Here is a 27,861-nt window from a genome sequence, read left to right as displayed (position 1 = left end):
ACCTCCAGCCTGGAGTCTGGTGAGTCTGAATGTGTGATGGACAGGCAGCTACATAAGTCTGTGCCAAAGGAGTTGGGGAATACATACATCTTTTTAAATATAGCCTTTTTATTGAGGTTTTCATTTCACTTATTAGAGCTCAGTAGGGATGGCAACTGCATACCAAGTACCACTACATTTTAACCAGCAAGTCAGCCAGATCTGCAGATTTTTTGGGAATGCTACAGATCATTAACTCTGTAGTTAATGAAGTTCTGAGCCAAAAAAATGCCCCAAAATGTTAAGGGAGAGCTGTCCAGGAGTAGACTTGAGCAAATCCTTCACCAAGGTCACTGTATGTTTGGTACGCACTTAGTTATGCTTTCCTGTGTGATCTACCAGCCTAGAAGCCAATGGGTAATATTATCTTTACAACTTAGGCTTGATTTAAATTAAGACCTATTTAGTTAATTTCCCAGCAATTCAAGACACATTCAGTCAGCATTACATCATCAATATGTCTTGAAGTAGGGAACACAAGGTTTTGGCACTGCTGGCTGAAGACCCAGAAAGCTCTGTGCTGACAGCAGAAAGAGTGTAGGCTGCAACTGCTGCTTGTTCTGGAGTTACTACTTTATGAGTAGACTTTTATGGTCAAACTTATACATCTCTATTTCTGCTTATTGCACTCTGCCCATCTTGCTGTATACCAAAGTTTTGGAAAAAGTTATCAGTCCACCAGCTATTGTTTAGAAAAAGCCAACCACCCAATCAAACAAACAGCACCACATTGGCTAAATAAGACTCTTGTGTCAGCACATATAAATATGTTTTGTGACGATTCCAAGGCCCTGTTTCTGTTTAATTTAAATATATTACTTCTAATATAAATATATTATTTCTAAATATGAGAAAATTGCATCTTCCAGGAAGTCAACCAAGACTGCTGAAATGCAGCATAAATTACAGCATAACTCCTGACTCCAACATAACATTTCCAGTATCTTACAAGAATATTGGTTACACAGGCTCATCTTTTCATCCTGCTAGGCCCCAGACAAGACTGCTTCTTGCTCTAGAAAGGACACATTACAGCATAGCCAAGATACAGCATTAACACTCTCAGTTCACAAGCACTGTTACATAAAATTGCCCAAAATGATGGCACATAGTTGTAGAATCACAAAAGAGTTTAGGTTTGAGGGGAGCTTTAGCACTTACCTGCTCTAAAACCTTGCTCAAAGCAAAGTCAGCTTTGAAGACAGGACTGACTCTGAAGTCAGGAAGAGAGAGAGCCTTGTCCAGCCAACTCTTGTGGCTCCAAGGAAGGACATGGCTAGTAGGTCAACACAAGTCATTATTTTCTCAACTCAGCACCCATGAGATGGCACCAAAGTATTGGGCCCAGCACTTTGGGCTCCCCAGATAGAAAGACGTTGACAAATTGGAGGCAGAAGAAGTGGTTTCTCCATTCAGAAGCAACAGTATGAAATAAAACCAGTACCAATTTTTGGCCAATCTGGTAGAGACAGTTGCCTTTTTTGTCATGGGAAAATATTGCTTTTTAAGGTTCTAAGAAATGATTATATAATTTCATATATAAATTATAAATAATCTATATATTAATTTTTAATATATTTATATGTTTGTATATATTAATTTTATCATTGTTTTAAAGCATATAATTGATATACTAATTTTTATTTATGTTATAATTTTATATATAATTTTCATATAACAAACAAATTCAGTAATTTATACATAAATTGTTTTAATATATAAATTAAATAATTTATATTAAATTATATAATCAATCCTTAGAACCTTATGAAGCAATTTAATTATATTATTAATTATATTATTATATTTATTATATATTATTATATTATTATTATTTAAAATAAAAATACTTTATTTGCCATTTCTGACAGTTTCTGGTTGTCCCATTTAACATTTTTTTTCCTCTAGTAAGTTTATATTCCAAATAAAGACTTTAATCTGATGCTTCCAAACAAGCACACCTCTTGTCTTTCATATTTACTTTTACTCCCAAATCTTGACCAAATTTGTATATTTAGAGGTTCCTAGACTCAGTTTTCAAGCACATGAATTTTTTTGAAAAAAACCTTCAGCAAGGAGACATACAATTTTCTTCAGTGTCACAGTCCCCTTTCAAATATCAGAGAACTCTTACCATGAATAACTTGTATATATTCCAGGGGGATTTCCATAGACATTACAGGAAACTAATCACCATTAAGCAATGTCCTTGTGAACCATGCTGCATATCACATTTTTATTAATTTCTGTACAGCTTCAAATGTCTGCTTCATGGCATATGTAATAAACGTGCAAAAGTACCTGCTTCTTTCTCCCCACACGAACACTCACTCACAGAACCCAACAGCTGCATGTATGAATAAACATCAGTTATTATGGTTACCAGAGAGTCAACACAAAATACGCTCTCATTTGGAATATTTTTTTGGCACCCACTGTGCGTGTAAAAACAATGTTACAAAAAACATCTACAAATAGACAGTGACAGCGCCGCCACAGCTCCCCCACGTGGGTCAGGATGGCCGAGCGGTCTAAGGCGCTGCGTTCAGGTCGCAGTCTCCCCTGGAGGCGTGGGTTCGAATCCCACTCCTGACAACTTTGTTTTGGGGCTGCGGCTGAGGATTTTGGTTTAGTCTGCTGTGGAAAAAGAGAGGCTAAGGAAAGACTTCATCGCGCTCCACAGCTTCCTGAGGAGCACAAGGGGAGGTCCGTCTCTCACCGTCCTGGTAAACCACTGACAGGAAGCGCGGCAATGGTTCAAAGCTGTGTCAGGAGAGGTTTGGGCAGACACTAGGAAGCATTTCTTTACTGAGAAGGTAATAAAAAATTGCAACAGGCTTCCAGTGAGGTGGTCAATGCCCAAAGCCTCTCAATGTTTTAGAGGCTTTTGGACAATCCACTTAATAACTTGCCTTAACATTTGGTCAGTCCTGAACTGGTCAGGCAGTTGATGATCACTGCCAACTGAACTTGCTATTCCATTCTGTTCTATTCTAAGATTTTTAAATGGTGTCTAAAATTAAAATGGAAAATCTAATTGTTTCAGCCTAAAGCAGGGAGCAGCTCACAGTGCAGCCCCCAAAATCTGGTGGGGTTTTGCTTGCTCTGGACCACCACAGCAGCAGCAGCCCTCCACCTTCCCAGCACTGCTCTGGCGCTGGGTGCCAGGCCAGGCACCTCACCCTGCAGGGACAAATGTCACTGCCCTGAGATGGGCTCCTGCTGCTTTAGGGAGTGGCATCCACCTGCAGGGTTCTGGCACTTGCTTAAGCAGCAGGAGAAGGGGGGTGAGCAAAGGAGAGCATGAAAAGGAGAAGTCAAAACCTCTCTCTCCCTCTTTTGCTAGAGGCAAGCAGTTATTTTTGTTCTAGATGTTTTCTAAAACTACAGCTTCCAGCTTAATGCTAGATGCTTTTTTCTTACTTTTAACTTGCTCTCCAAAATACTCTGGATTTTGCTTTGTGTTCTTGAATTTTTAAAATTTAAGAACCTCTCAAAAGCAGATATGAATCAGTAAACTAATTAAATTTTCATGTTATATATTTAGAGTTAAATACACATTAGGTGAAATACTAGAATACAAAGTATTTCTGAGAAACAAAACCACAAACAATAGTCACAAGAACATTCTTCCTATGAATGCAGTAGAAGACTAAGATTTTTAGTTAATGTTAAATATCCAGCACTGCAAGCCCTCAGCAGGCACACAGTAATGACCTCTGAAAACACATAACACTAGATCATTATAAATGAACAGCTAAAATAGGTGAATCAATGAATTATACCAGTGGAAGAAACAAACAGGTAGCGTTTTAATTATGTGATAATAACATCAACTCTGACAAAGGTAACTAATTCCTTCCATCTGCAAATTCTACTAAGTAATCCTTGAGTAAAGTGCTTGCCTGCACAAAATACTTCTGTACCACACTTTGTGTACAGAGGACATATCTCTGTTTTTCTCCAGGACTTAACCCAAGGGGTGGTGTTAATCCATCCATTCTTACTAGGCAAGCAGCACTACAGGCTGTCAATGTATACAGGGATGCCTTCCTGTTGTCATTATAGGGCAAGAGTTCTATTGTCAGTACATTGCAAGGGTTCCACATTGCCAGAGTTTCACACCTCCTTGATGTTTCTTGTAGGCAGCTCCTCCAGGCACTGACTCTTCCTTATCCTCACAGTAGCCAACTGACTCCAGTTCCCCTCAGCCAACCAATCCACCCTTTTATAACACTCTTCTTATTGGCTACAGCTGTGGCCTGTTAACATCAGGCCTGCTCCTAATCCTTAATAATTGGCTCAGCTGCAACTCTTTAGGGGATAAGATTACATTCTATACCACCTTCATTTACCCATACTGTATCCCCCTACACTTTCCTCTGCTGCACTGTTAAAGTGTTTAACTCCACATTCCTGACAGCAATTCTACCACTATTGGAATTATGAAAGCAGCACATTTGCCTACTATGAACACCCAGCAAGTCCAACGTGTCTGGATCTGCCAAACACAACAAAATCAACAGGCAGCCACCTAAAGCAGTAACCCTGAACTCTGAAGTTGCAGGGCTGGCTGGCCTTCTTGTGGGACCCATTTTGGACAAAATCTGAAAACAAAACCATCAAGTCCCACCAAGACAATTTACAATTGGAGTATGTTTTCTACCTTATAGAGGTATCAAATCAATAGTATTAGAAGTAATTTGATCTAAACTAAGAGAGTAGACTCTTCCTAAAGTTTGAAGAAAAAAATATAACTGAGGTAGATATATATATAGATATACATATAAACCATTAAATAATTAAATGTCAGAAGATAAACAGCAACTTTGAGGTCTTGAACCTCCATAGCTTCATTTCAATCATAATATGAATATTGAGATCATATAAATCAGCCCAGGTGTACCTACAGTATGAGATGGTTTAAGCATCCTAGAAAATTACAAATGAGAAGACCATTAAATAATTATGCATTCAGATACATATTCAGGACTGTAACCTTTTTCTACGATCCCTTCCTGACCCTACTTTGATCCCCACTGAAAATCTTGCATGGGAGGCAGAGAGAGAGAGAACTACAAAGGGCTTTGGCCACCATTCAAGATAAGAAAAGCCCCAGTTCCAGTGACAGTTCACAAGTTACTTCAGTGGTTCTAGGATTCATCCCATGATGCAAATCTTATGTAAAACAGCAGCAACATTACAGATGCACAGAGCCACAGGATAAAAACTCTGCAGCCTAGAAATCTTCATAGTTTGTAGTTAACAGCATTTCCCTTCTAGTAACACATTGCAATGGGTAAATTATATATGCAGATAAGATTTCATTTGGATTTTCAATATAATCACAAAATAGAACATAATATTCTTCCAAGCCAACTCTTCCATAATTACAGACTATAAGAATGTACAAAACTAAAGAGAGAGGAGAGGGAAGATTAAATCCTAGGCCATCATAAACAACAGAGACCATCATAGGACTTCATTAAGAAATCTGTATAAAGTTCAATTCCTTTTCTCTCAGATCATTTTTCCTGAATTAAAGGCCTGAAGAGAACAGAATAATCTGTCAAATTCTTCTTTAATGTCCTGTATGTAACAGTCACTTTTACTAATATGCACCAAATCTCAGCAAAACACACGGAAACTTACAGAACGACAGAAATGAATTCTGTGGAGACAAGTCTCTTCCTATAAATTTGCTTTCAGAAACTTTCACAAGATGGACTAGACAGAATCTAAAGAGGTATTTGAGGGGAAAAAAACAATCACTTTAAAAAATCTGATTATCAGCATGTATGCTTAGTATTTTATAATGAAATGCTGATATCTGCACTCTTTTATATACAGGCTGTTTAGTGAGGCTCCTCACATGAAAATGTTCAGCTCTGCAGTCAATTTAAAACTAAAATAATCATATCAGCTAGACAAGATCTTCAGATTTAAACAACTTTCATTATTAAAGGAAGAACATAATCAGCTTTTTCTGAGATAGAACCTGCATATATCTTATCCATTGCTGGTCACAAGGAATGAGACCAAACTCTCAACATTTGCATGTGCTGTGAATATTTCCTGTGAGAAAATGTCACAAGGTGAGAAGTACAGAGAAATGAAGAGCTCAGAATTTTTTTCTCTCTATGGCATGGTGCACAAGGCAGTGCTTCTGGTAAATAAGATACAGAGAATGACAAATCTTTTTCTTTCTCTTTCTCTCTCTTTTTTTTTTTTTAAGAAAGGGACTATACACTTTTTCAAACAAATGTATTTCAGGGTGCCAATGCAAACAGGAGATAAAAGACACAGAAAGCTGCTGTGCTTTACCAAAGGCCAGTTTGCTTTAAGGAAGCCTCTATTAAATACAACCTTTAAATTAATAAGGAATAAGGATTCCCTTGCAGCTCCAGCCAGAGCTGTACATGTGAGCAGAGCCCTTATTGACCAGAAGGGGAAAGAAGAGAGGCAAACTCCACACTCTGTGTGAAATCCCCTTGGAAGGGGTTTCAGGGAAATAGATAATTTTCTGGGCAAGCTGAGACTCCACCATTACCACTACTGCACCATCCTAAATGTGAGGATATTTCCACATAGAACTTATTCCTTCAGATAAAAATTTTTCTCACAAACAAATTGTTATCAGCAAACTTTCCTCATCCTGGCTTTATGAATGTTGCCCATGGACTAGGGGAGAATGCAGCACAGAAGAGACCATCTCATATGCCAATCACAAAGCAAAATAGAAACCCAGATCTGATCTGATCTTGCCACTCAGCATGAGTCACTGAATGACTGAAATAGATGGAAACTACTTCCAGTATTTCTCTCCTGACACCAAAGCCACACATCACTTTGAAAAGATTTAGATGAAGTTCACACAAGTATCTGCTAAGTATGTGGACACTGAGGGAGTTTTGAGATATCTCATTACTTCTACTGCTCATTAGTGGATAGGACAGTATATTTCCAACACTTTGTGGTTTTCAAAGGTTTTTTTTAAAACCAAAGTAGAAAAGAGGATACCACAGCTCACCTGCTTCCTTTGTCATTGAAGCAAGCCTACACTGACAGTTCAAAGCACGTCTGAATTAGCGTTTATCTTTGTGAGAAACAATCCATTACCAGCCACTAATGATCTTTCTTTTTGCCCTAATGAATCTACCTTGAAAGGAATCTACCTCGGGTTCCATGCTGCTCACAATTATTAAAACATGAAAACTGGACTAACTCTGTTAAGGACATTGATGGTTAACTCTGATGTTACATAAATGTCAGCTTTATGAACTGGAACCAGTTCAGACAATGCAACTCAATCATTGTACTAAAGATGAGGCATGCAGCAGCTCATCTCTCAGTACAAGTGTCCTGCATCTCTACTGGCATCACTCATACTGCAGTGGGGCAGGTCCAAAGGGCAGTTTTGACATGAGGAAACACACGTGCCTGGAAAGTGAAAGTAACACAGGGCTGTTTCTGATAGCACAGAGACCCTTGTGACAGCAGAGGCAAAAAGCTACCTGCCACAAGCCATGCTTGCATCTGGATCTCTTACAGACAGACACAGTCAGAATATGGGGCAGCTTGCTATTCTTTCTGCTGCTACTGCTCTTCATAAAAATTATTGGATAAAACAGTGTTTTTTGGTAGGTATGCCTGTCCTTAAGGCAGTCTTGCTCCATTTTCAAAAGCCACATTCGCCTTTCAAAGATAATGCTGTCTTTTTACTGTCAGCCAAATCACTAGTTGTTTGCTGCTAGAAATAGTAACCCTTATCCCAAGGTGGTAATGTCACACTCAGGTTTAACTGGAATTAACTCATTTTCCTGTTCCTTCAGTGCTAGTACCAGTGCTAGGCTAGGCTCTGGCAGCTCCCACTCTCCCAAGCACAGCACAGCATTAGTTGGATGGTCCCTATTGCTGCACAGCTACATGGACTCCTCACCAAAGCACACAGGATCTTCAAAGTCTCCTCAAAGAGAAGGGGCCCCCCAGCCTTACACCATAGAACTGATAAGAAAACAAAACTTCATGCAAAATCTCGGTGTCAGAACTCTTCCTGGGCTGCCCTGACTGGATCACAGGTGTAGCTGCATTGTTTCCTCTCCTAACTAATCTGTCCTCCCCAGTTAGACTTACTCCTTATCTGCAATCTAGCCCAATATCCTCTTAATACACGCAAGGACATCCATGCTGGATCAGCCCAATGCCCAGCATCAGCATCCTCTGGGATAGTGGCCAAGACCAGTCCTGAGACAGAAATCAATACAGACAGTGGTAATCAGCAGGACAAACAGTAGGACAAAGCCTCATTGCTTTCAGAAATTTGGGGCTCAGAGGTTTCGTACTGTAGTGGTGTTTCTGCAAGAAGGACCCTACAAGAAGGTCGCTGGGGCTGGTGGGGCCTCTTGGGATCCTCCCCACCCAGGGCCAGCTCAGCTGCAGCAGATTGCTCAGGGCCCCAGCCAGTTTTGATTGTCTGTCAAGACAGAGACCATTTAATCTTGTGACAGACTCTTTCAGTATTTAACCATCTTCCCATTAAAAAAACTGGGATTTGGACATTTTCTGAAAGTATTAGCATTCACATGCTGCTGCAAAATATTCCAGAGCCTGCCTGTGCACTGCCTGAGGAACTGTGTGCAAGCCAGTGTCTGGGCAAGGGCAATGTTCCTCATGTCTTCCTACACTCTGAACAGGACCACTGCTCTACCTTAATGTGAAGCAATTATCTTATGAAGATTTTAAGACCACAGCATTTATTACTTTAATTGGAATACTCTAAGATACATAATTTTTCTGGTTTCTGGATTCTCCCTATGTTGTTAATAAGGATTCCTGTCTTTGTCATGAGCTGTGGAGGCATCTAGTATCGCTCTGTAATACCCAGAGAAACAAGATCATTCTGTTTACAACTCACTTATCATAATAAATGCCAAAATATTTCTCATCTCTCATAGTAATAAAAGTCAGGCAAAATGCAATTATTTGCCACAAGGTAAATAACCTTTTAATGCCGTCTTTAATTCTTGGAACTACGCTCATAGCTTTTTTGCTCTTACTATACATCTGCTGCATTTATTTCTCCCCTGGACAGGAGATTCCCCATCTACTATATACATTTGAAAGAAGTATACAGGCTAAGAAGGAAGCTTTACATATTTCAGTCTTCAGACTCACATTTTCACAACAATAGAATAATAGAATAGAATAATTAGAATAGCATTATAGAAAGGTTTGGGTTGGAAGAATCATCTAGTCCCAATACCTGTGCCATGGGCAGGGACACTTCCTGCTAGACCAGGGTGCCTCAAAGTTCCATTTGGCCTGGCCTTGGACACTTCCAAGCACCCACAACTCCTCTGGGCAACCTGGTCCGTGGTTTCAACATCTTCACAGTAAGGAATTTCTTCCCTATATCTAACCTAAACCTACCCTCTGGCAGTTTAAATACATTATCCCTTGCTCATATTCCTTGTAAAAAGTCCCTCTTCAGCTCTTCCATAGCCCCTCCTTTAGGTGCTGAAAGGTGCTATGAGGTCACCCTGGAGCCTTCTCTTTTCAAGGCTGAACAGCCCCCAGTTCTCTCAGCCTGACTTCACAGGAGAGGTGTTCCAGCCTTCTGACCATCTTCGCTTCTTTTCTCTGGATTTGTTCCAACAGGTTCATTTCCCTCTTGTGTTGAGGACTCCAGGGCTGGACACAGAATTCCAGGTGGGATCTCACAAGAGCAGAGCTGAGGAGCAGAATCTCCTCCACTGCCCTGCTGCCGACGCTGCTTTTGATGCAGCCCAGGACACATTTGGCTTTCTGGGCTGCGAACACACATTGTCAGCACATCCTAACCTATTGATTCACCAACACCCCCAAGTCCTTTTCTTCAGCGCTGCTCTCAATCCATCCTCTGCCCAAGAGGATGCCCCAATCATTGTGCAGAACCTTGTACTTGGCCTTGTTGAACCTCATGAGGTTTGAATGGGCCCACTCCTCAAGCTTGTCCATGTCCCTCTGGGTGGCATCCCTTCCCTCCAGTATATCAGCCACACCACGCTGCTTGGTGTGATTGCCAAACTTGCCAAGGGTGCCTGCAAGGTTCGATCCCCCTGCCCATGTCCTCAACAAAGCTGTTAAACAGCAGCAGTCCAATCCTGAACCCTGCAAAATGTCACTTGTCACTGCCCTGAACATGGATATCCAGCCCTTGACAGCAACTTTTTGAGTTTAACCAACCATCCAGTTCCTTATCCACTGAGTGGTGCATCCATCAAATCCATGGCTCTTCATGTTAGGGACAGAGGATGTCATGGTGACCTTATTGCTCTCTACAACTTCCTGAAGGGAGGTTGTAGACAGGTGGGGGTCGGTCTCTCCCACTGGGCAGCAACTGACAGAACCAGAGGACACAGTCTCAAGCTACGTCAGGGAAGGTATAGGTTGGATATTAGGAAGAAATTTTTCACCAAAAGAATAATAAAGTACTGGAATGCTCTTCCCAGGGAGGTGGTAGAATCACCATCTCTGGATGTGTTTAAAAAAAGACTGGACATGGCACTTGGTGCTAAAGTCTAGTTGAGGTGCTAGGGCATAGGTTGGACTTGATGATCTTAGAGGTCTCTTCCAACCTCATTATTCTGTGATTCTGTGATTCTGTGTGGGACAGTGTCAAATGCTTCGGACAAGTCCCAGCAGATGAAATTCGTTGCCCTTCCCTTACCCTCCAACACTAACCCCATCATAGAAGGCCACCAAATCTTTCAGGCATGATTTGCTCTTAGTGAAACTGTGTTGCCTATCACCAGCCATGTCCTTATTTTGCATGTGCCCTAGCACAGTTACTAGGAGGATCTGCTCCATGATCTTGCCAGGCACAGAGGTGAGACAGACTGGCCTGTAGTTCCACAGGTCTCCATTTTTTTTCCTTTTTAAAACCAGGGGTTATATTTCCCCCGCTTCCAGTCAGTGGGAACTTCACCAGACTGCCATGACTTCTCAAGCATTATGGATAGTGGCTTAGAAACTTCTTTGAGAACTCCCTCAGGTCCCATGGATGCATCTCATCAAGTCCCATGGACTTGTGCATCTTCACGTTCCTTAGATAGTCTTGAACCTGATCTTCTCCTCCAGTCTGTGGTTCTTCATTCTCCTGGTTCCTGTCTTTGCTTTCTGTGACTTGGGCACTGTGGCTGGAGCACTTGTTGGTGAAGACTGAGGCAAAAGAGGAATTGGATACCTCAACCTTCTCCATATCCCAGGCAACAACATCTCTCATTTCCTTCTGAAGAGGGTCCACAATTTCCCTAGTCTGTCTTTTATTACTCATCTTCCTATAGAGACTTTTCTTGTTGCCCTTGATGTTCCTGACTAGATTTGATTCTATCAGGGTTTTAGTTTTCCATATTTGACTCCTGATTGCCCAGAAAATTTCTCTGTATTCCTCCTAAGACAAGAGTCCTTGCTTCCACACTCTTCTCTGAGTTTGAGTTTACCCAGAAGCTTCTTGTTCATCCACAAAAGCCTCCAAACATTTTTGTCTGATTTCCTATTTGTTAGGCTGCATCTCTTCTGAGTTTGGAGGTGATCTTTGAATATCAAGCAGTTTTCTTTATTTCCTCTTCCCTATGAGTCTTTATGCCATGGCATTCTAAAAAGAGGAGTACTTCAAGAGGGACAAGGTCTGCTTTCCTGAAGTCCAGGGCAGTGAGATTGCTGTGCACTCACCCTGCTGCCCTAAAGGGTATTGAACGCCACCATTTCATGGTCACTGGAGACCAGGCTTCCCTTGGGCTCCACATTCCCCTCCAGCCTCTCTTGTGTGGTGAGAACAAGGTCCAGCATAGCACCTCTCCTTACTGGCTCCTTTGTCCCTTGGAGAAGGAAGAGATACTTTCCAGGAACCTCCTAAATTGTTTATGGCCTGCTAAGTTCTCCCTCCAACAGATACCAGGGTGGTGGAGGCCCCCATAAGAGCCAGGGCTTGTAAGAATATGAGGCTGCTCCTCTATATCTCAGAGGGCCTCATCCACTAGGTTTTCCTGGTTGGGTGGCCTGTAGCAGACCCTATAATATCACCTGTCCCTGCCCTGCCTTTAGTCCTGACCCATAAGCCATTGGTAGGCTCTTCATCCATCCCAGAGCTCCATGCACAGCTGTACATGGACATGGTCATTGACATAAAGGGTGATGCCCCTCTTCATCTTCCCTTCCTGTCCTTCCTATAGAGCATGTTTCCTTCCATTCCAACACTCCAGTCCCAGGAGTCACATCTCTGCAATATTAGGAAATTAGACATAGAATTCTGTGTTCAGAAAATAACCTTGTCCATGTTAAGAAACAAACAAACAAACAAACAAAAAAGGGTCTTTGGGTATGGGGGAAGCTTTTATCTGACAGTACAGTTCACAGAAGAACATTATTTTAAACTAAGATGTCATACAGGGGAACAAAAGAGTTCACCATGACAAGCCTTAAGTGTTGTTCTTTCACTGTGGTTATTTAATGCAAAGAATTATTCATAGTTACATTAGAGATGGAAGATCAAACAGGGACAAAAGTTAAGACTCTGTGGTCATCTCTAGCTCCTCATAGAGCTTGTTGCAGAGTTTCAGACTGGGTGTTGAGAAAACTTCATTTCTTCTGGAAAAACATTTAGTGAGCAATAAAGCATGTTTCTGCCTTGAAAGATGGATAAAAGGGTAGAAAGCACTCTGTATTGAGGCCTTAAAAGATTATAGGGATTAAGGCAAATTCAATATGACATAACAAGCCCTGCACAACAAAAAAGGGTTGCCCACTTTGAGCTTTGCTGTAATGCAGATAGAACAATAAATTATATACCAAACATTATCCAAAATAAATCATGGACCGTATCTAGTGGTAAATGAATTATCTCTGCTCCTTAGACCTTCTCTTTTTCATAAAGAGCAATCCCTCTAGACAGTCTGAAGAGAACTGAGTGCACTTTTTTTCCTGTAACTGTGAGAATGAGGAAATTGGGCTGAAATTCCCATGTGATAAGTTCAATTTCAACAGCTAGAATTTCAATATGGCTAGCTGGTTATAAAACATTTGCTATAAAAATTTTACTTGTATTAATGAATTTTTGGATGTTTGCAAGATTAGAAACTGCTACAGAAAGGACTAATCAAAAATACTGGCTCCAGACAAACCAGTTTCCAGTGTTCTTCTCATAACTACAATTAGGGAGCTTAATAAAATCCAGCATATCAAATTGGTTTTACAACTTCTACTCCCCTAACTTGTACTACCATGACATCTTACAAGTATGAGGCAAATGGGTTAGATCTACAGAATAATGTTATAGTCTTCCCTTCAGACAGACTTTTTGTCCTTTCTGATAATATTAAGAAAATATTTTCCAATTAATTGAAAGCCATTTAGTGCTCCCGCCAAATTACTCTTCAGTGACTCTGGAGCAGATACACTTTCTTTATACCGAATGCCTTTGATTTCTTCTCTGCACACACAGACATGCACTTAATTAAAACCTTCCATTGAAGTGGCATTAGTTAGGCACACAAGGCATACCAAGTTGTTCTTAGGCTTCCTGCCAGAAAGCCAGCAGTGCTGATACTATCCTTCATTTACTTTAAAGTGTCAGCAAAACAGGCAATTTATGGCCACATAAATAAGGAGCAAACAGCCCATGACCACTATGTGCAGCAATACAGCACAGACACAGACGGTGAACTGGGCCCTTTCCCTGGGACTGATTCATGTTGCTGAATACAGAATCAGAATACACTTTACCAAAGTGTCTTCTGTAAGACCATAATAAAATACATCACCAGTGTGAGTGTTTAAAAAGGTATCAGGGAGCAGCATAAAAAAATCCCATTAACAAAGCGTGGGAGTTGTGCAGATATCTATTATTCACCATGCTGAAAATTTAACCTGGGGATTTTGTACACATACAAGCAGGATGCAGACATAGCACATTGTGAAATGAGATCTGGTTTTTATCAGGATATTGGGATTTTTGTTAAGAAATAAAGAACAGGGAGAAAAGCCTCTCAGTCTGATACAGTGTTGTCCTTGTGGGCTGGGATTTAAAAAAGTATCTAAAAAAGGGAAACATCTGAGAATTCACGCAATTGCCAGAAGCATCTGAAAAAGTCTGTAAGACACAGCAACTGCTTTCATTATATGGTACCAGTTCTGCTTCAGAAGGCTTCAGAGATGTATCTGGCAAGATACCCTGAGAGAAAATGTATTTCTGACCACCAGTGTAGCCATTCTTCCATATGAAAATGCAGCAGAGGTTGGATGATGCCCCTTAGCTCTGTTAGGTGCTGATTGTCACATGTGTGCTTTTCACATTGAAGTTGAAATTAAACAAGAATGGTTTCAAATTGAGAGTAAGTTTTACATGTAGCAGCAATAATTCTCTAATCTACGGATTTCATTTCCTAAAAATCAGAGAAATGTTACTAAGCTAGTTTTGCAGCCAGAATCTAGCAGGAGCAGCTCTGCTAAGACTAGATATATACCACTAACAGGAGATATCTGCAGGGCACTGAGGCCCAAGCTCAGCATGAAATCTGAGCATGAGGAAGAGTTCATTCTTGCCTGGGAAATTTCTTCATGCTTTCCCGTGCCTGAAGAAATGACTGAATTGGGGCATGAGTACCTTCAACTGAATTCATCATTCAGCAAGACTGACCTTCAGTTTATAACTTGGCATATTTTTCCTGCAAATGCAGTTTTTAAAAAGAAAAACAAAACATTTTCCTCATCCTGAATGCTCTTGCTAAAGACCATTATTAGAAAATTCATGTGAAATCCTGACTTCTAGAATAGAAGCAAAAAGAATTCCACTGATTATGGAAATGCAGCAGTTTGCCCTTCTGCAGGAACCTGAACAGGGTGTAACAGGAAACACATCCCTCTAAAGTAAAAAGCCAAGCCACACACACAGTATATCTTAAGGTCTTGCTCAGAAATTCTCTACCTCCTGAATCTTCTAAAGCATAAGGGATCTGGAACCACAAAAAGAAAGATGTCTGCAGTTTTGCTCACACATTTATTGTCTGAGATCAACTGAGAAACAAATAAACACTTTTCATTCCACTGCAAAGAAAACAAAAAAACCCAATCCTGTCACTAAGATGTTAGGTTCTTTTTGTATTTTCAAGTGCCAGCCTTTGAAATCTTCTTCCATGTGAAGAAGGAACTTGTGGTATTAAAGGTTATAGCTGAAGTGCAAGTGTAATCCTATAATTAAATAATCTGCAGGCAATGATCAGACACTTCTACAAAAACTCCAAGATATAGCAAATAAACACAATTAGGATAATTAAATACTTCTGAGTATTGGACCTACAGCATGAAGTTGTTGTAAAAATAGAGATGACTTTAACAAAATATACATGCCAAATTATTTGGTTAGCTCATGTAAATGCCTTTAAAAGGCTCTACATAAGACAGAGTAGAACCTTATTGTGAAATAGAATTCTGTAAAAATAAAATTGAGAACACATTAACAGTTTAGAAAAGTTTAAACAGACTTAAATTTATTTTATATTTTCATTTCTTAAAACATCCAATATATTCAGGTATTGATTCACTTTTTCTAATTAGGGATGCAGTTGCTTCAAGAAAATTTTTTAAAACTGTTCACGACTGTGTAAAAATTTTGTGACTTTGTGTGTGTAGGAAGTCAAATTTTTATTGGATGGATTGTAAAACTAAAGATATGTATTTTCTATCTTTTATTAGACATACAATCATTCTATTGGAGCTTAAGCTTCAGCATATGAACACTGATTGGGGTTTTTGCATTGTACTGGGTTGGGCTGGGATGCAGTTAATTTTCTTCACAGCAGACCATATGGTGGTGTGTTTTGAATTTGTGATTAAAAAACTGTTGGTAACACATCAGTGTTTTGGCTACTGCTTACACAGTGTCAAGTTCTGCTCTGTTCCCCACACTGTACCCCTGTCTGTGTCTGTTACACACTGTGCTGCCCATGTACATCTGTATTCTAGACTGCATCAGTTCTGGTTGAATAAAATCCGAGTGTCACAGCTGCCTTATCATTTTACATTAGTCAGCCTCCAGATCCCTAAGCAATGAAACAGTGAAAGAAATTAAAAGTTCTAATTTTGGTAGTGAACTTAAAAAGAGTCCATGTCAATAGATATTATTTTGCAGTTCACTACCATAACAAGTTCAGCAATAAAATAATTAATTCTGTAAAAGAGAATACATTCACAAAATATGGCATAGCTTCATTCAAGGAGTGTCACTTCCAATTAAAAAGCAAAAGAAAGGGGATTGTGAGTGCCAGAATTGGGGTCAAACCAGATAATTATTTTTGTACACTTACAAATCCCAAAATAAAAACTTTGGCATATGGTCCTAGTGTTCAGTAATGGACAGGGCTTTGTGGGCATCCATTTGCCATGCTTTAGAATCTGGCAGGGGTATCAGGACAAACATAGCAATAGTTCAGGTCTAATGCAATTAAAACCATGAAATTTAGAAAACCCGTGTAAACACAGTCTCCCTGCAACTATAAGAAAAGAAGAAATTAGGCTTATATTATCTTGAAAATAATCTTGAAAACACTACAGTCTGTTCATATCAGGAGTTTATAACATAAATAAACATTATTTCCTTAACTTTTAATCAAAACCAGATATGAGAAAGTCAGTAATTGTCAGTGACTAAGAAGCTGATGTGCCTTTCCAAATCTCATCATCCTCCTATACCAATCATACTATTTGTCCAGCTTAACTATTATCTAAGTTCATAAACATGGCAATATGATTGGACACTGGAAGAGAGGTTTGTTTTCTATTTATCACAGGACTCAAATTGCTGCTGACAGACCTGGCCTAAGAAAATTTACTGCAGCTTTCCAGGATGGCTGACTGGAGTACAATTTGGAAAGAAAACTATTTGCCTCCAGAAACAAATGCTGTGTTATGAAACTCTTGGACCACTGGCCAAGACTGAGCTGGCCAACCATCACAAAGCACCAAACCAGCCATCAGCACCCAGCAGAAGCTACCAGCTGCATTGGCCACAGTGCCTGAGGCTGGAATCACACCCTGTAAATAAAATGCTCTCCATAAAGAAGAGTACAGTTAAAATGTTGAAATGTTGAGTTCATATCAGGACAATCAGGGTCCCTAAAAATCAGAGTACTTTCCTTTTTTTCTTTTTTTTTCCCCTTTTTCTTTCTTTCTCCAAAATAGCTTGAGTTAAACCTGGTAACACTGGCCCTCAACAGCCTAAGTGCTGGCAGCAGATCACACAAGAGCCACTCTCTTAGCCCTATGGACCTTCCTGAGGTTCAAACCAAAGGAGAAGGAGGCATCATACTTATTGCAGGAAACAGACAGAGTTGGATGTGCCAGCTAATTTCTAACTACCCAGAGCTACTAGTGGACCCTCAGGACTAGTGGACTTACAGGACCAATGTGGTGTTATCTGCAAGTCCAACTAGAACATATACCATGTGCAAGGCTCTTAACAAAGGCACAAATGGATGCAGCTCCAGGAACAGAGCACTATCACACACACACTTCAGCAAATGTCCTTGTACTCCTCACATCCTGCTTCTCACAACTGCTTCCTTCAATCTGCTAAACTCATTTAGGGACCAAATGGCTTGGCTCTGAGGGCTGGATTTGTCACTTAGGCTATCTTTTGAAGCACTCCAATCGAGGCTAGAGAAGGAAAAGAAAGCTGAGTGTGCGAAGCAGGAGAAATACTCTCCAGTTGCATGGACATTTTAAATGAACTATACAACACAAGGTTTCCAAACTACAGAACATAAATAACTGCAGGTAAGTATATCCCTATGTGGCATTCACATTCTCTGGAAAAATCACTTTGCCCCAGATTCTTCTCCTGAGAAGCCTCTGAGAAAAAGGAAAACAATTCTTATCTCATTTGCTTCTCCTGTGTTGTGCTCACATGTGGAATGTGTTTGAGCTTGTTTACCCACAGGTGATTATTTCACTGGATTCTGGTGTGAGTTGTTTTCACTCATTGACCAAGCAGTGCCAAGCTGTGTCAGGACTCTGGAAAGAGTCACGAATTTCATTAGCATCTTTTTTGCATTGTGTAACTATCCTTTCTGTATTCTCTAGTATAATATAGTATAGCATTCTTCAATATAATAAAGTATCCTAAAATAATAAATTAGCCTTCTGAGAACATGGAGTCAGATTCATCATTCCTCCCTGCCACGGGGGTCTCTGCAAATACAACATCCCTGAACATCATGATAACAGTGGTAGGTAGACAGTCAGACCTTCTATCCTGGCTCTCATATATTACTACATACTAAAATCTTAAACCTAAATTATTTCACTCTGTGAGATCACACTTGTAATTAATTACACACCCATAATCCCAGTGTTATTAATCAATTTTGGAAGCCTTCTTTACAGTCTTACGTCAAATGCAGAGTTCTCTTGTGGTTCTGTGCCTTTCAGCACAGGAAGTTTAAAATTCTTAGTATCTAGGGTTCCAACAAGACCGACCTTGCAGATCCTGGGGATGCACTGATTTGGGGCCTTTCTTTGCAGTGCTTCTTCCATACATAAGGTTGGTTCCCACAAAGTAAAAATCCCTTCCCTAAAGTTGTTTAAATACTTTTGTGTTCCACTTGAGGAGAATGGTATCAGCAATTGCTCTTGAAAGATGGCAGGAAGTATAAAACATGAATAATACAACACACAGGAACTCATTGGAATATGTACTGACCTCTGCTATTTCAATGCTGGTGTTTATTGCAGATTAAATGAATTGGAGAAAAATAGCACGATAGAGCAATGGATGAGAGGAGAATACAATAACAACACAGAGAACAACAGTTCAGCATTTAAAATCATTGGATCAGCTCTCAAATTAAACTGAAATTAAGAGGAATTCACCTCTTTGTTAGCTTTGTCAGTTCACATTAGCAACGATCTCTTATAAAGCAGCTGAGAAATATCTGCCTCACATACAAAGTTTTTCAAAGCTGTTGTGATTGGAGAGTCACATTTACCAGCCCATCCAACAGGGATTATCCCCTAAAAATTAACTGTATAAGCAAAATTAAGAGAAAATTGTCAATGAAAAAGCATGAAATTGTCAATGAAAAAGATACTATATACACCTGACAACTTCCATAGATCTGGTGACAGGAGATAACTCCATTTTTGAGTCAAAGTTATGCAATTTCATGAAAAGTTTCATGGAGATTATAATTAGTAATGTATTATTAGAACAAATTAAAACCAAATTTTTCAAGAAAATAAATCTTAAGTTATCCTTTCCTCCAGAAAAATACATTTGTTCTTCATTATATCTCCAAATGAATACCATATTTCTTTTTAGGAAAAGAACTAATGTATCAAACCAAGATTTCAAAAACTGTCAACAGAGGCAGTTTATTTATAGGCATTTACAGCCTTTAAAAAGAATTAACAGAACCTCAAGATTTTCTTGATCACAGTAAAGAGTTCTCTATGAAAATCAAGTTCAAAAAATACTGCAATAGTTAGAACAGAACATCTGACAAGTACTCAATCACTGCCTAACTAAAACATGGTACCAGTCTCAAGAATACTTGATGTAATGTCCCAGTCTACACATAGAAGGCTACTATTACAGAAGTCCACTGTGACTCTTTCCCTCTTTTTTTTTATTGCAAGTGATTCAGAACAATCTGCATAAATTGAGACATAGTAGAACACAGTACAGCAGAGAAACAAAGAGCTTCTGTTCCCCAAATGCACCTTTTTCATAAAACCTTGTTTGTAGATATGGAATTTCACATTGCCTGTAATATTCTTTATGAGGAATTTTCATTTGCATAGTCATCAAGATTAAATTTGTGAGAAAAAAGATAAAAAAATAAAATTTCAAGCCTACTAATCAAACAATTCTTAATTTTGCCATTTCTTTATAACACTAAGAAAAGATAAAGAGGTGATCCTAGGAGGGAGAAATTGTTTAGGTCAGGCCATAGAGAGTTCATAAGGGGTTAAACTACACACCGGCAAAAATAATTAACCTGACTATATATAATGCAATATAATAAATTATTTCACTTAGTAGAATGTCTTTGATTTACTTTGAGTGCTAATATTCTGCAGAGACAACTAATTAAAAGCAGAAATCCTCAAATGGGAAGTTTGTAATTGTTCCTGTACCCTCTTCAGCCGTCATCTCGTACTCATCACACTGACGAAACAACAGATTCTGTCCTTATCTAAAAATACAAAGTTTCCTTTTATTGGAAAGGTGCCCTAAAAAGTATCACATATGCATCTTGTATACAAGGTAGCAGTCTGGAGCTGGCTGCCAATCCCACTTCAGCCGGACACAAAACCCCTGCTGAATTCTTGGCCTTGCGAGTGGGAGCACAGGAGATCGGGAGCCCCGGGCAGCGCCCTGACTCCAACAGGGCTGCAGCTCACCCTGAAACCTCGTGCAACTCAAGCAGGAGCTTCAGAAAACCAAGCAGATTTTTCTTATCGTTTGCCACCTCTGACTCCTGCAGACATGCAAGATTCTTCTTCACGTGTGCCTCTTAAGGGCAAGGCAGCCTCCCCCTTCACAACAACTCAGAAGAGTGAGGTGTTTCTCCAGGTTAAAGGAGAAAAGGAGAAAAGGAGAAAGGAGAAAACTGCTGCTGCACAGGACAAACATTTCACTAGGCTGCCATACAACTGGGGCACAAGTGCTGAAGCCTTTCACTAGCCTCTACTAAAAACCCAAAAGCTGTTAACAAGCACAAAAACCAGGGAGTTCACAATGAAGGGAATGGTCTATAGCATCTCTATTACGCAGGGCAATCTCACTCCCCTGCACAAGACGCAGAGGCGCAGTAGCTGACAACCTGACAGGATGTCTCAGGGTGCCATGAGGGCTCCTGTGGCTGCAGGAGCTGGAGGGAAGCAGGGACACACTGTCTGATGACGGATACAGATTACCTGATGCTTCTCAAAGACGCATGGATGCAAAACTCTTGATTTTTTGGAGACATTGAGGGTATGACATTAAATCACAGAAAGTAACAGATGGACACTACCTTGTATCAGTACAAACTCCCTAAAATGACAGAAAATAATCTATCTTACACTTGTGCTTTGATGTCCTGGTGTTATTTCCCATACTAGAAAGCAGGAGGGATGTCCTCCAGCACTAGTGCAGTGGCATTCTCACATATTATACACTTGGCATTCTTGCCTTGGAGATTCTCTTTGCCATTTAGGCTACTGGGCCTGCATGGCACGTACCTGACAAAGTCGACTAGAGCTTTACAGTAAAGAAAACCTAACCATTATAATATAAAAAGGAACATATCTAGCTGATGTGTTTTGTATAACACTATTTTTAGAAAATGTAAAAATTTCAGATTAGTCACAACAGCCATACTATTTTGTTTTTTTGAGATGAAAAGCATAACAAAAATGGTGGAAACTGACCTCTTAGTGCCAAACATGATGGTGTGGGCTTGTTTCACATTTATGAATGCAGTGCTCTGCACAGGCTGCTTATATTGACCTGGATGAGAAGAAAAAGAGATGTTTTTAAATCAAGAAAATCAGAACCTTGTTTTTAATATCCTGAAAAATAAATACACATAGTAAACATCTTCCAGTGAAACTTCAGAGAATACCTGGTAATTTTACAGAAATAAAAATGTTAGCAAAAGTATGCAAAGGCTAAGAAACATGAGATAAAACTTAAAAAAACCCTAAGACTAAATCCTCCTAGTAGGGCTTAAACCTGACATTATTAGAGCAGTTACTCAACAAGAGTTAGGCATAATAGTATATGATAACACAACATCTAAAAGTCCTTGCTTCTTACAGTGAAATTCATGTGCCTAAGTGAAATGTATGTGCTTTAAAGCAGCAAAACAGGTCTTTCTGAATTTCCACTCTCAACAAAGCTACATAAATTTATATCTTAACTGTGTTTTGGTGCTCAATTTGTTGAATGACTATCTCAGTAAATTAGTAATTTTTCCAGAAAGAAATATTATTATAAATAATAAATTTCCTGGTGTGGGTCTACTTAATACAGGCCTCAGGAAATATTATTATTATTATTATTATTATTATTATTATTATTATTATTGATGTTGATGTGGTTGTTGCTATTGTTATTACTATGACTATTACTATTAATTACAAAGAGAAAATCCAAATTTTCCATAAAAATATGAGATTACAGAATATTAAAATAATTAAGTCAGGAGAAAGTGTCTAGTCCAGCCTTCAGATCAAAGCAAGTGTAATTGGATCATTTTGCTCAGGGGTGTATCAGCTTGGGTCTTGAACATGCCCACAACCTCTTCTGGAAACCAGTTCCTGTACCTTATCACCAGCATGGTAAAAATATATTTTATAACATCTAATCAGACTTTCCCATACTATACCGTGTGTCTACTGCCTCTTATCATATACTTTTATATATATATATACCCTTATATATCATGTGTCCACTGCCTCTTATCATACCTCCAAGAAAAATCTAGCTCTATTTCCTCTACACCCTTCACTCAGGTATTTGTTGTCAGTACTGAGGTGGTCTCTTGCCATTTCTGACCCTCAGCTGATTCAGCTCTCTCAGCCTTCTGTTGAATGCCATTTGCTACAATCCCCTGGACAGTTCATTTGGTGTCCATAAGCTGACATCCTTCCTGTTCTGGAGAGCCCAAAACTGGACATAGTTCTCCACAGTCAGTCTCACAAATACCAAGCAGAAGGCAAAGATCTTCCCCTGACCTGCTGGCTAAGCTTTCGCCCATGCAGCCAAGGGAAAAAGGTGACATTCTTTGCTATAAGGGCTCCCTGCTGGTTCTCATGCAAATTGCAGTTCACTAGGCCCCTCAGATCCCTTTCAGTACCACTGTCTCCCAGGCATTTCATCCCCAGCCCATCATTTTACACAAGGTTGTTCCATCCCACTGGAAAAACCTTGCACATGCTTTTGCTGAAGATTCCTGTAAGATTCCTGCCAGCTCATTTCTTCAGCCTGCCCAGGCCTCCCTCAGTGGCAGCACTGCCTCCCAGCAGCTCCTTCCCCAGGCAAGTCAGTGCCTCACTCAGTGTGGGTTGGTCCCCAGGAGAGGCCCCTGGAGCTCTGCAGCCCCACACAGGCCAGCAGCAGCCTCCCTTGATGTGCCACCCAAGTCAAGGTCTCCAACATGCAAAGGGCTTTGGCACCCATCTGTGGCAGGGAACCTGCCCTGTGGGGTGCTAAGGCCACCCCTGCAGCCCCTCCACACCACTGCAGGCAAGCGTGAGCAGAGATGCTGCGTGTCTCTGCTCTGCTAAGAGCTGGGACAAGGCTGACACTGCTGCTCCCCAGGAGCTTCACCCTCCCAAAGCAGGGTTCAGCCATTCCCAGAGCAGCCAGAAGCAGCTCCCAGCAGAACTGAAAGCAGAGACTCAAAATGATGCGCAAACTGGGAAGAGCCACTATGAGAAGCCCAGGCAGTGCTCCGGATGCCCTGCATTCTCCCAGCTCCTCAAATCAAGCTGCTTTTTCAACACCTGTTCACAGCACTCTGGTCCACCATTGCCTAAGGAGAAGCTAAATAGCACCTGGAAAGTGCAGGCATGTGCCAGCTCCTCCAGATGAAGCTTCTGCCACCAGGTCCTTCCCACGAGAACGCAGCAGCTCCCAGCCCTGGTTCAGCTCCCTTTTCATTGCCACTGCACACACCCACTGCCCTCACAATGCATAATATTGATGCTAGTGCAACCTTTCTGCCCTTCTCTCAAATGTTCAGTTTAAAGCAAAAATAGCTTACAAATTCAGACATTCTATCCCAGTTTAGTTGATTTGTTAAATGTAAATGGGATATCTAAATATGAATGTTTTGTCCATCAGGAAGAAGCTGCGATTACATGATCTTGACTGACAGGAGAATTTTTGTCTACAAACTCCCTTCTAAATTTGTAAGATGCTCTGGGGGACTTCATGTCTCTATGTCAGATCAGATAAAATGACACCAGGTAAAATGGCTTGTTACTTCCAGATGAGGAAGCAGCATTTTCACAGCACTATATTTCATTATGGGTTGAGGCAATGACATTTTTGTCTTAATTTACCAGCTGGTCTTAAAGCATTTTCTTTTTTGGCTTGTGCAGGGTTTTTGGGTCTTTTTGCTTATTTCAGTGTGTCTCCTTAACTTCAACAACTGCAATGAGTTGAAGGGAACCTCCTTCTTCCTTTCCATGCCCTCTTGTTCCAGAATCACAGCCTTGCAGCTGGGCAAGAAGAACAAGTATCATCAACCTGAAGTACATTTTCCTTCCCATGCAATTATTCTCCCTGCCACTTACTAACACCAGTCCCTCTACACTGAGAGCATAACAAATGCCTGCTTCCAGTTATTTGTCTTGATTGGGAATTTCTGAAGGCTTTAAGTAGGCCAAGTGTCCACTCCAACTGAAAATCAATGGTTTTGGGGTATACACATTCCTAGCATATTCTGAGAAGTCACACTCCAGCTCCCTATTTGTGATTGCCAGGCTAACCAGAAGCTATGCCTATACTGTCAGATATGCAGCTCAGAGATGAAACATGATGAGATTAAGGACTGCAACTCAGCCTCTGCCCCAGTGCACGTATTAAGTGTCTCAAGCCATTCAGACAGATTATACAACATGGAGCCTAACTGTGTAAATGTGCTAAGAGATCTGAGACAGGCATTCCATTTCTCTTAGAAATAACAAGGTTTAAGCTCCAGAATCCAATTTTCAGAGATATTTAAATTGTGACTTAGAAGCCCAGCTCCCATATTTAAAAATGGCAGTTGCTTATGACCCTGTGAGCATCAGTAGAACTTTGACACAAAAAATTTTAAGCCAAATTTATTCAATCATTTGATGATCTTTTCCATTTCCAGTAAAGAACATCATTCATAAGCATCTTACATTAGTAGGCAGGACTGCCTTTTTGTTTGCAAGCACTTTAACTGAAGGGCTCTGATACTTTCTGTCTCTTTTTCGATATAAATAAAAACATTAAGGATTGACATAAGGTACTGAAGTTCTCAGGAAACAGGACAAGCTATTTGAGGGAAACCAACAGGTATAAAATTGATGACTAGCTGAAGCAGGTTCCCTTCCACTGAAAATGACTGGTGCAGAAGTAGGAAGAGGAATGTGTTGGATACAGAATCACTGAATTGTTTGGGTTGGAAAAAACCCTTTAAGATCAAGCTCAACCATTAACCCAGCACTGCTACCTATCTCAGCAGAAACTTTGCTGGTCTCTTCAACTTCCTTTTCCTTCAGGCACAACTACCCTTTCTGGGGGAAAAAAAAGAATGATACAGTGACAGAATATATTAAGTGAAACACTAATTCAAGCTTTGGACTTTTTTCCTTTGCACAGAAAACTTTTGCTTTTGTACAGAAATATTTCCCATAGCATTTCACTGGCTTATTGCGCATAACCGTGTCAACTGCTGCCTTTCAGCTGAATCCAGTCCCTCTCAGGTGGAAGGAGCTGTCCTCAGAGCAAAGTGGCATAACAGCCTTGGAAAACCACTCTCACTTTCCTGCAGTCACTTTGCATGGAAGCAGATGTGAAATATCATTCATCTGCTTGGAGATAAAGTCTGAAAGCTATGACTTAACAGCAATACTGATATCTAAAATGTCTTAAAGAGGCTACTAAAACTGGCACAAAATCTCAGTGCACCTTTTCATTTGCACCAGATATATTTAAGCATAATTTACAGAGATTCACACTGACTGCTTAAAGCCATAAAAATCTGAGCACAAGGATCAAGAATAAAAATATTTTCAGTTAAGAAACTATTGTATTAGAGCAAAAAATATGGCAAAGGATGTTCATGCAGAATTACACAATAGGATCTTTAGGATCTGGAGGAGGCAATGGAATGCACAACCATCCAGTTTGCAGATGGTCTCAAATTAGGGGAGATCAGTTCATATGTTCGGAATCCCTACGTTGGAAGAGACCTTCAAGATCATTGAGGCCAACCCAGCCCCAACACCTCAACTAAACCATGGCACTGAGTGCCACATCCAGACCTTTTTTTGAACATATCCAGGGATAGTGACTCTACCACCTCCCCAGGCAGGCCAGTCCAGTACTTTATCACTCTTTCCATAAAAAGCTTTTCCCTAATATCCAATCTATATTTCCCTTGGTGCAGCTTAAGCCCAGGACAAGGCAGCCACCCAGGGAGAGTTGGACAGGCTAGAGGCATGAACTGACAGGGAGCTCATGAAATTCAGCAAGGACAGATGCAAAGTTCTGTATTTAGGAAGGGAGAAACTCTTGCAATGGCATAGGCTGGGCACTGCCTGGCTGGAAGGGCAGCAAGTTGAGCATGAGTCAGCAGCATGTTCAGGCAGAGAGATGGTAAACAGCATTCCAGACTTTATTAGCAGGAACAGGGCCAGCAGACAGAGGGGAGGGATCTTACTGCTTTATTAAAAAGTCATCAGACCCTTCCTGAAATACTGCATCCAGTTCCACAGCCTGCCCTTGATGCAAGAAGGACGCTGATAAACTGGAGCAAGTTCAGGTGAGCACTGACCCTCATGGCCCAGAGAGGTTCTGCAGCCTCGCTCATTCAAGTGTCTCAAAACTCATCTGAATAAAGCTCTGAACAGCCTGGACTGACCTCACAGCTGACCTTGCTCTGAGCAGGAGGATGGACTAGAATCCTTCAGAGGTCCCTTCCAAATTGAGTTATCCTGTGATGCTATAAGCCTAGGTATGAAGAAGGGAAAACATACAAGGGGATGTGAAATGATGGTTGAAGCTGGGATCATTAAAACATGCTGGTTCAAATACAATGACAGGATAATAGACTGTTTTCTGCTTGAAGGAAACAGCAAATGTAGCTTCTGTCTCTAAATCCACACAATATATTCAATGTGGTGGTGTAGCTGTGCTCTATCACTCATTCCCTGTTAGATCATCCAACTCTGCCTGTAGGCAATTCAAGACAAAGCCTAACTACTGTAATAGGAAATCATTTCTTTGCATGATCTCTGTGGGCATGCTAAAGAAATGTATTGATTTTTAAATTGGAGAAAAAGACAGGAAAAAAAAATATTTGCTCTGGATATTTTACCCTCCTTCACCTTCATGGTAGCACATAGAGTTTCCTTTCCTAAGATTTCAGGATAAAGGGACATTCCTCTACATCTTTTAGATGGTCTTAAAATCTAAGTTCCTTGGAAATCTAAAATGGGGGGAAGGGGGTAAGACTGCTAAAAACTGCTTGTCCTTCTCTAGGCAGAATTGCTGGACCATCAATTATTTATTATTAATTAAGCAGTGGATGTGGAGAAAACAGTATGAATATAGAAAAGACTCACAGGCAATAGTCAGGACTGATCAGGTTTTCATTATTTTTCTTTATTTACAAAGATTTATAAAGCTTGATAAAGTTTCTCCCACCCTCCCTTCTTTCCTGGCTCAACTTTACTCTTGACTTCTATCTCCCCTCTCAGGCAGCACAGGGAGATGGCGAGTAGGAGTTGTGGTCACCCCAAAACGCTTCATCTCAGCTGCTCCAGTGTGGGGTTCCTCCCACAGGAACCAGCCCTTCATGAACTTCTCCAAGGTGAGTCCTTTCCAGGGGTGACCTGTGACCCCTGCAGGGGACCCTGCAGGTCCTGTGACCCGTGCCAGCAGACCTGTGCCAGCATGGGCTCCTCTCCATGGGCCATCTGTGGGCTGCAGCCTCCTTCAGAGCTTGCATTGCTGTGGCACAGGCTCTCCGCTGGCTGTAGAGTGGATCAGAGTGGATGCCTGCCCTACCATGGCTCCCCATGGGCTGAGGGAGGGCAGCT

The 27,861-nt window shown here is 40.5% G+C and overlaps 1 protein-coding gene and 1 non-coding gene across 2 annotated transcripts in view; one reads left to right on the top strand and one right to left on the bottom strand.

Moving 5' to 3' along the window:
* OXR1 (oxidation resistance 1) overlaps positions 1–27,861 on the bottom strand; it is a 261,650-nt gene that overhangs the window by 207,121 nt on the left and 26,668 nt on the right. The window contains exon 2 of the mRNA XM_030965997.1: positions 21,487–21,565. Within this exon, the coding sequence (XP_030821857.1) occupies positions 21,487–21,503 (17 nt within the window). The 5' untranslated portion in view covers positions 21,504–21,565. The remainder of the gene's footprint in view (positions 1–21,486; positions 21,566–27,861) is intronic.
* On the top strand, positions 2,552–2,634 carry TRNAL-CAG. The gene has a single exon. It is a non-coding gene; the product is annotated as a tRNA-Leu (tRNA).

The sequence above is a fragment of the Camarhynchus parvulus genome, chromosome 2 (genome assembly GCF_901933205.1).
Source record: "Camarhynchus parvulus chromosome 2, STF_HiC, whole genome shotgun sequence".
NCBI classification, from domain to species: Eukaryota; Metazoa; Chordata; class Aves; order Passeriformes; family Thraupidae; genus Camarhynchus; species Camarhynchus parvulus.
This window is presented reverse-complemented; position numbering and strand designations above follow the sequence as displayed.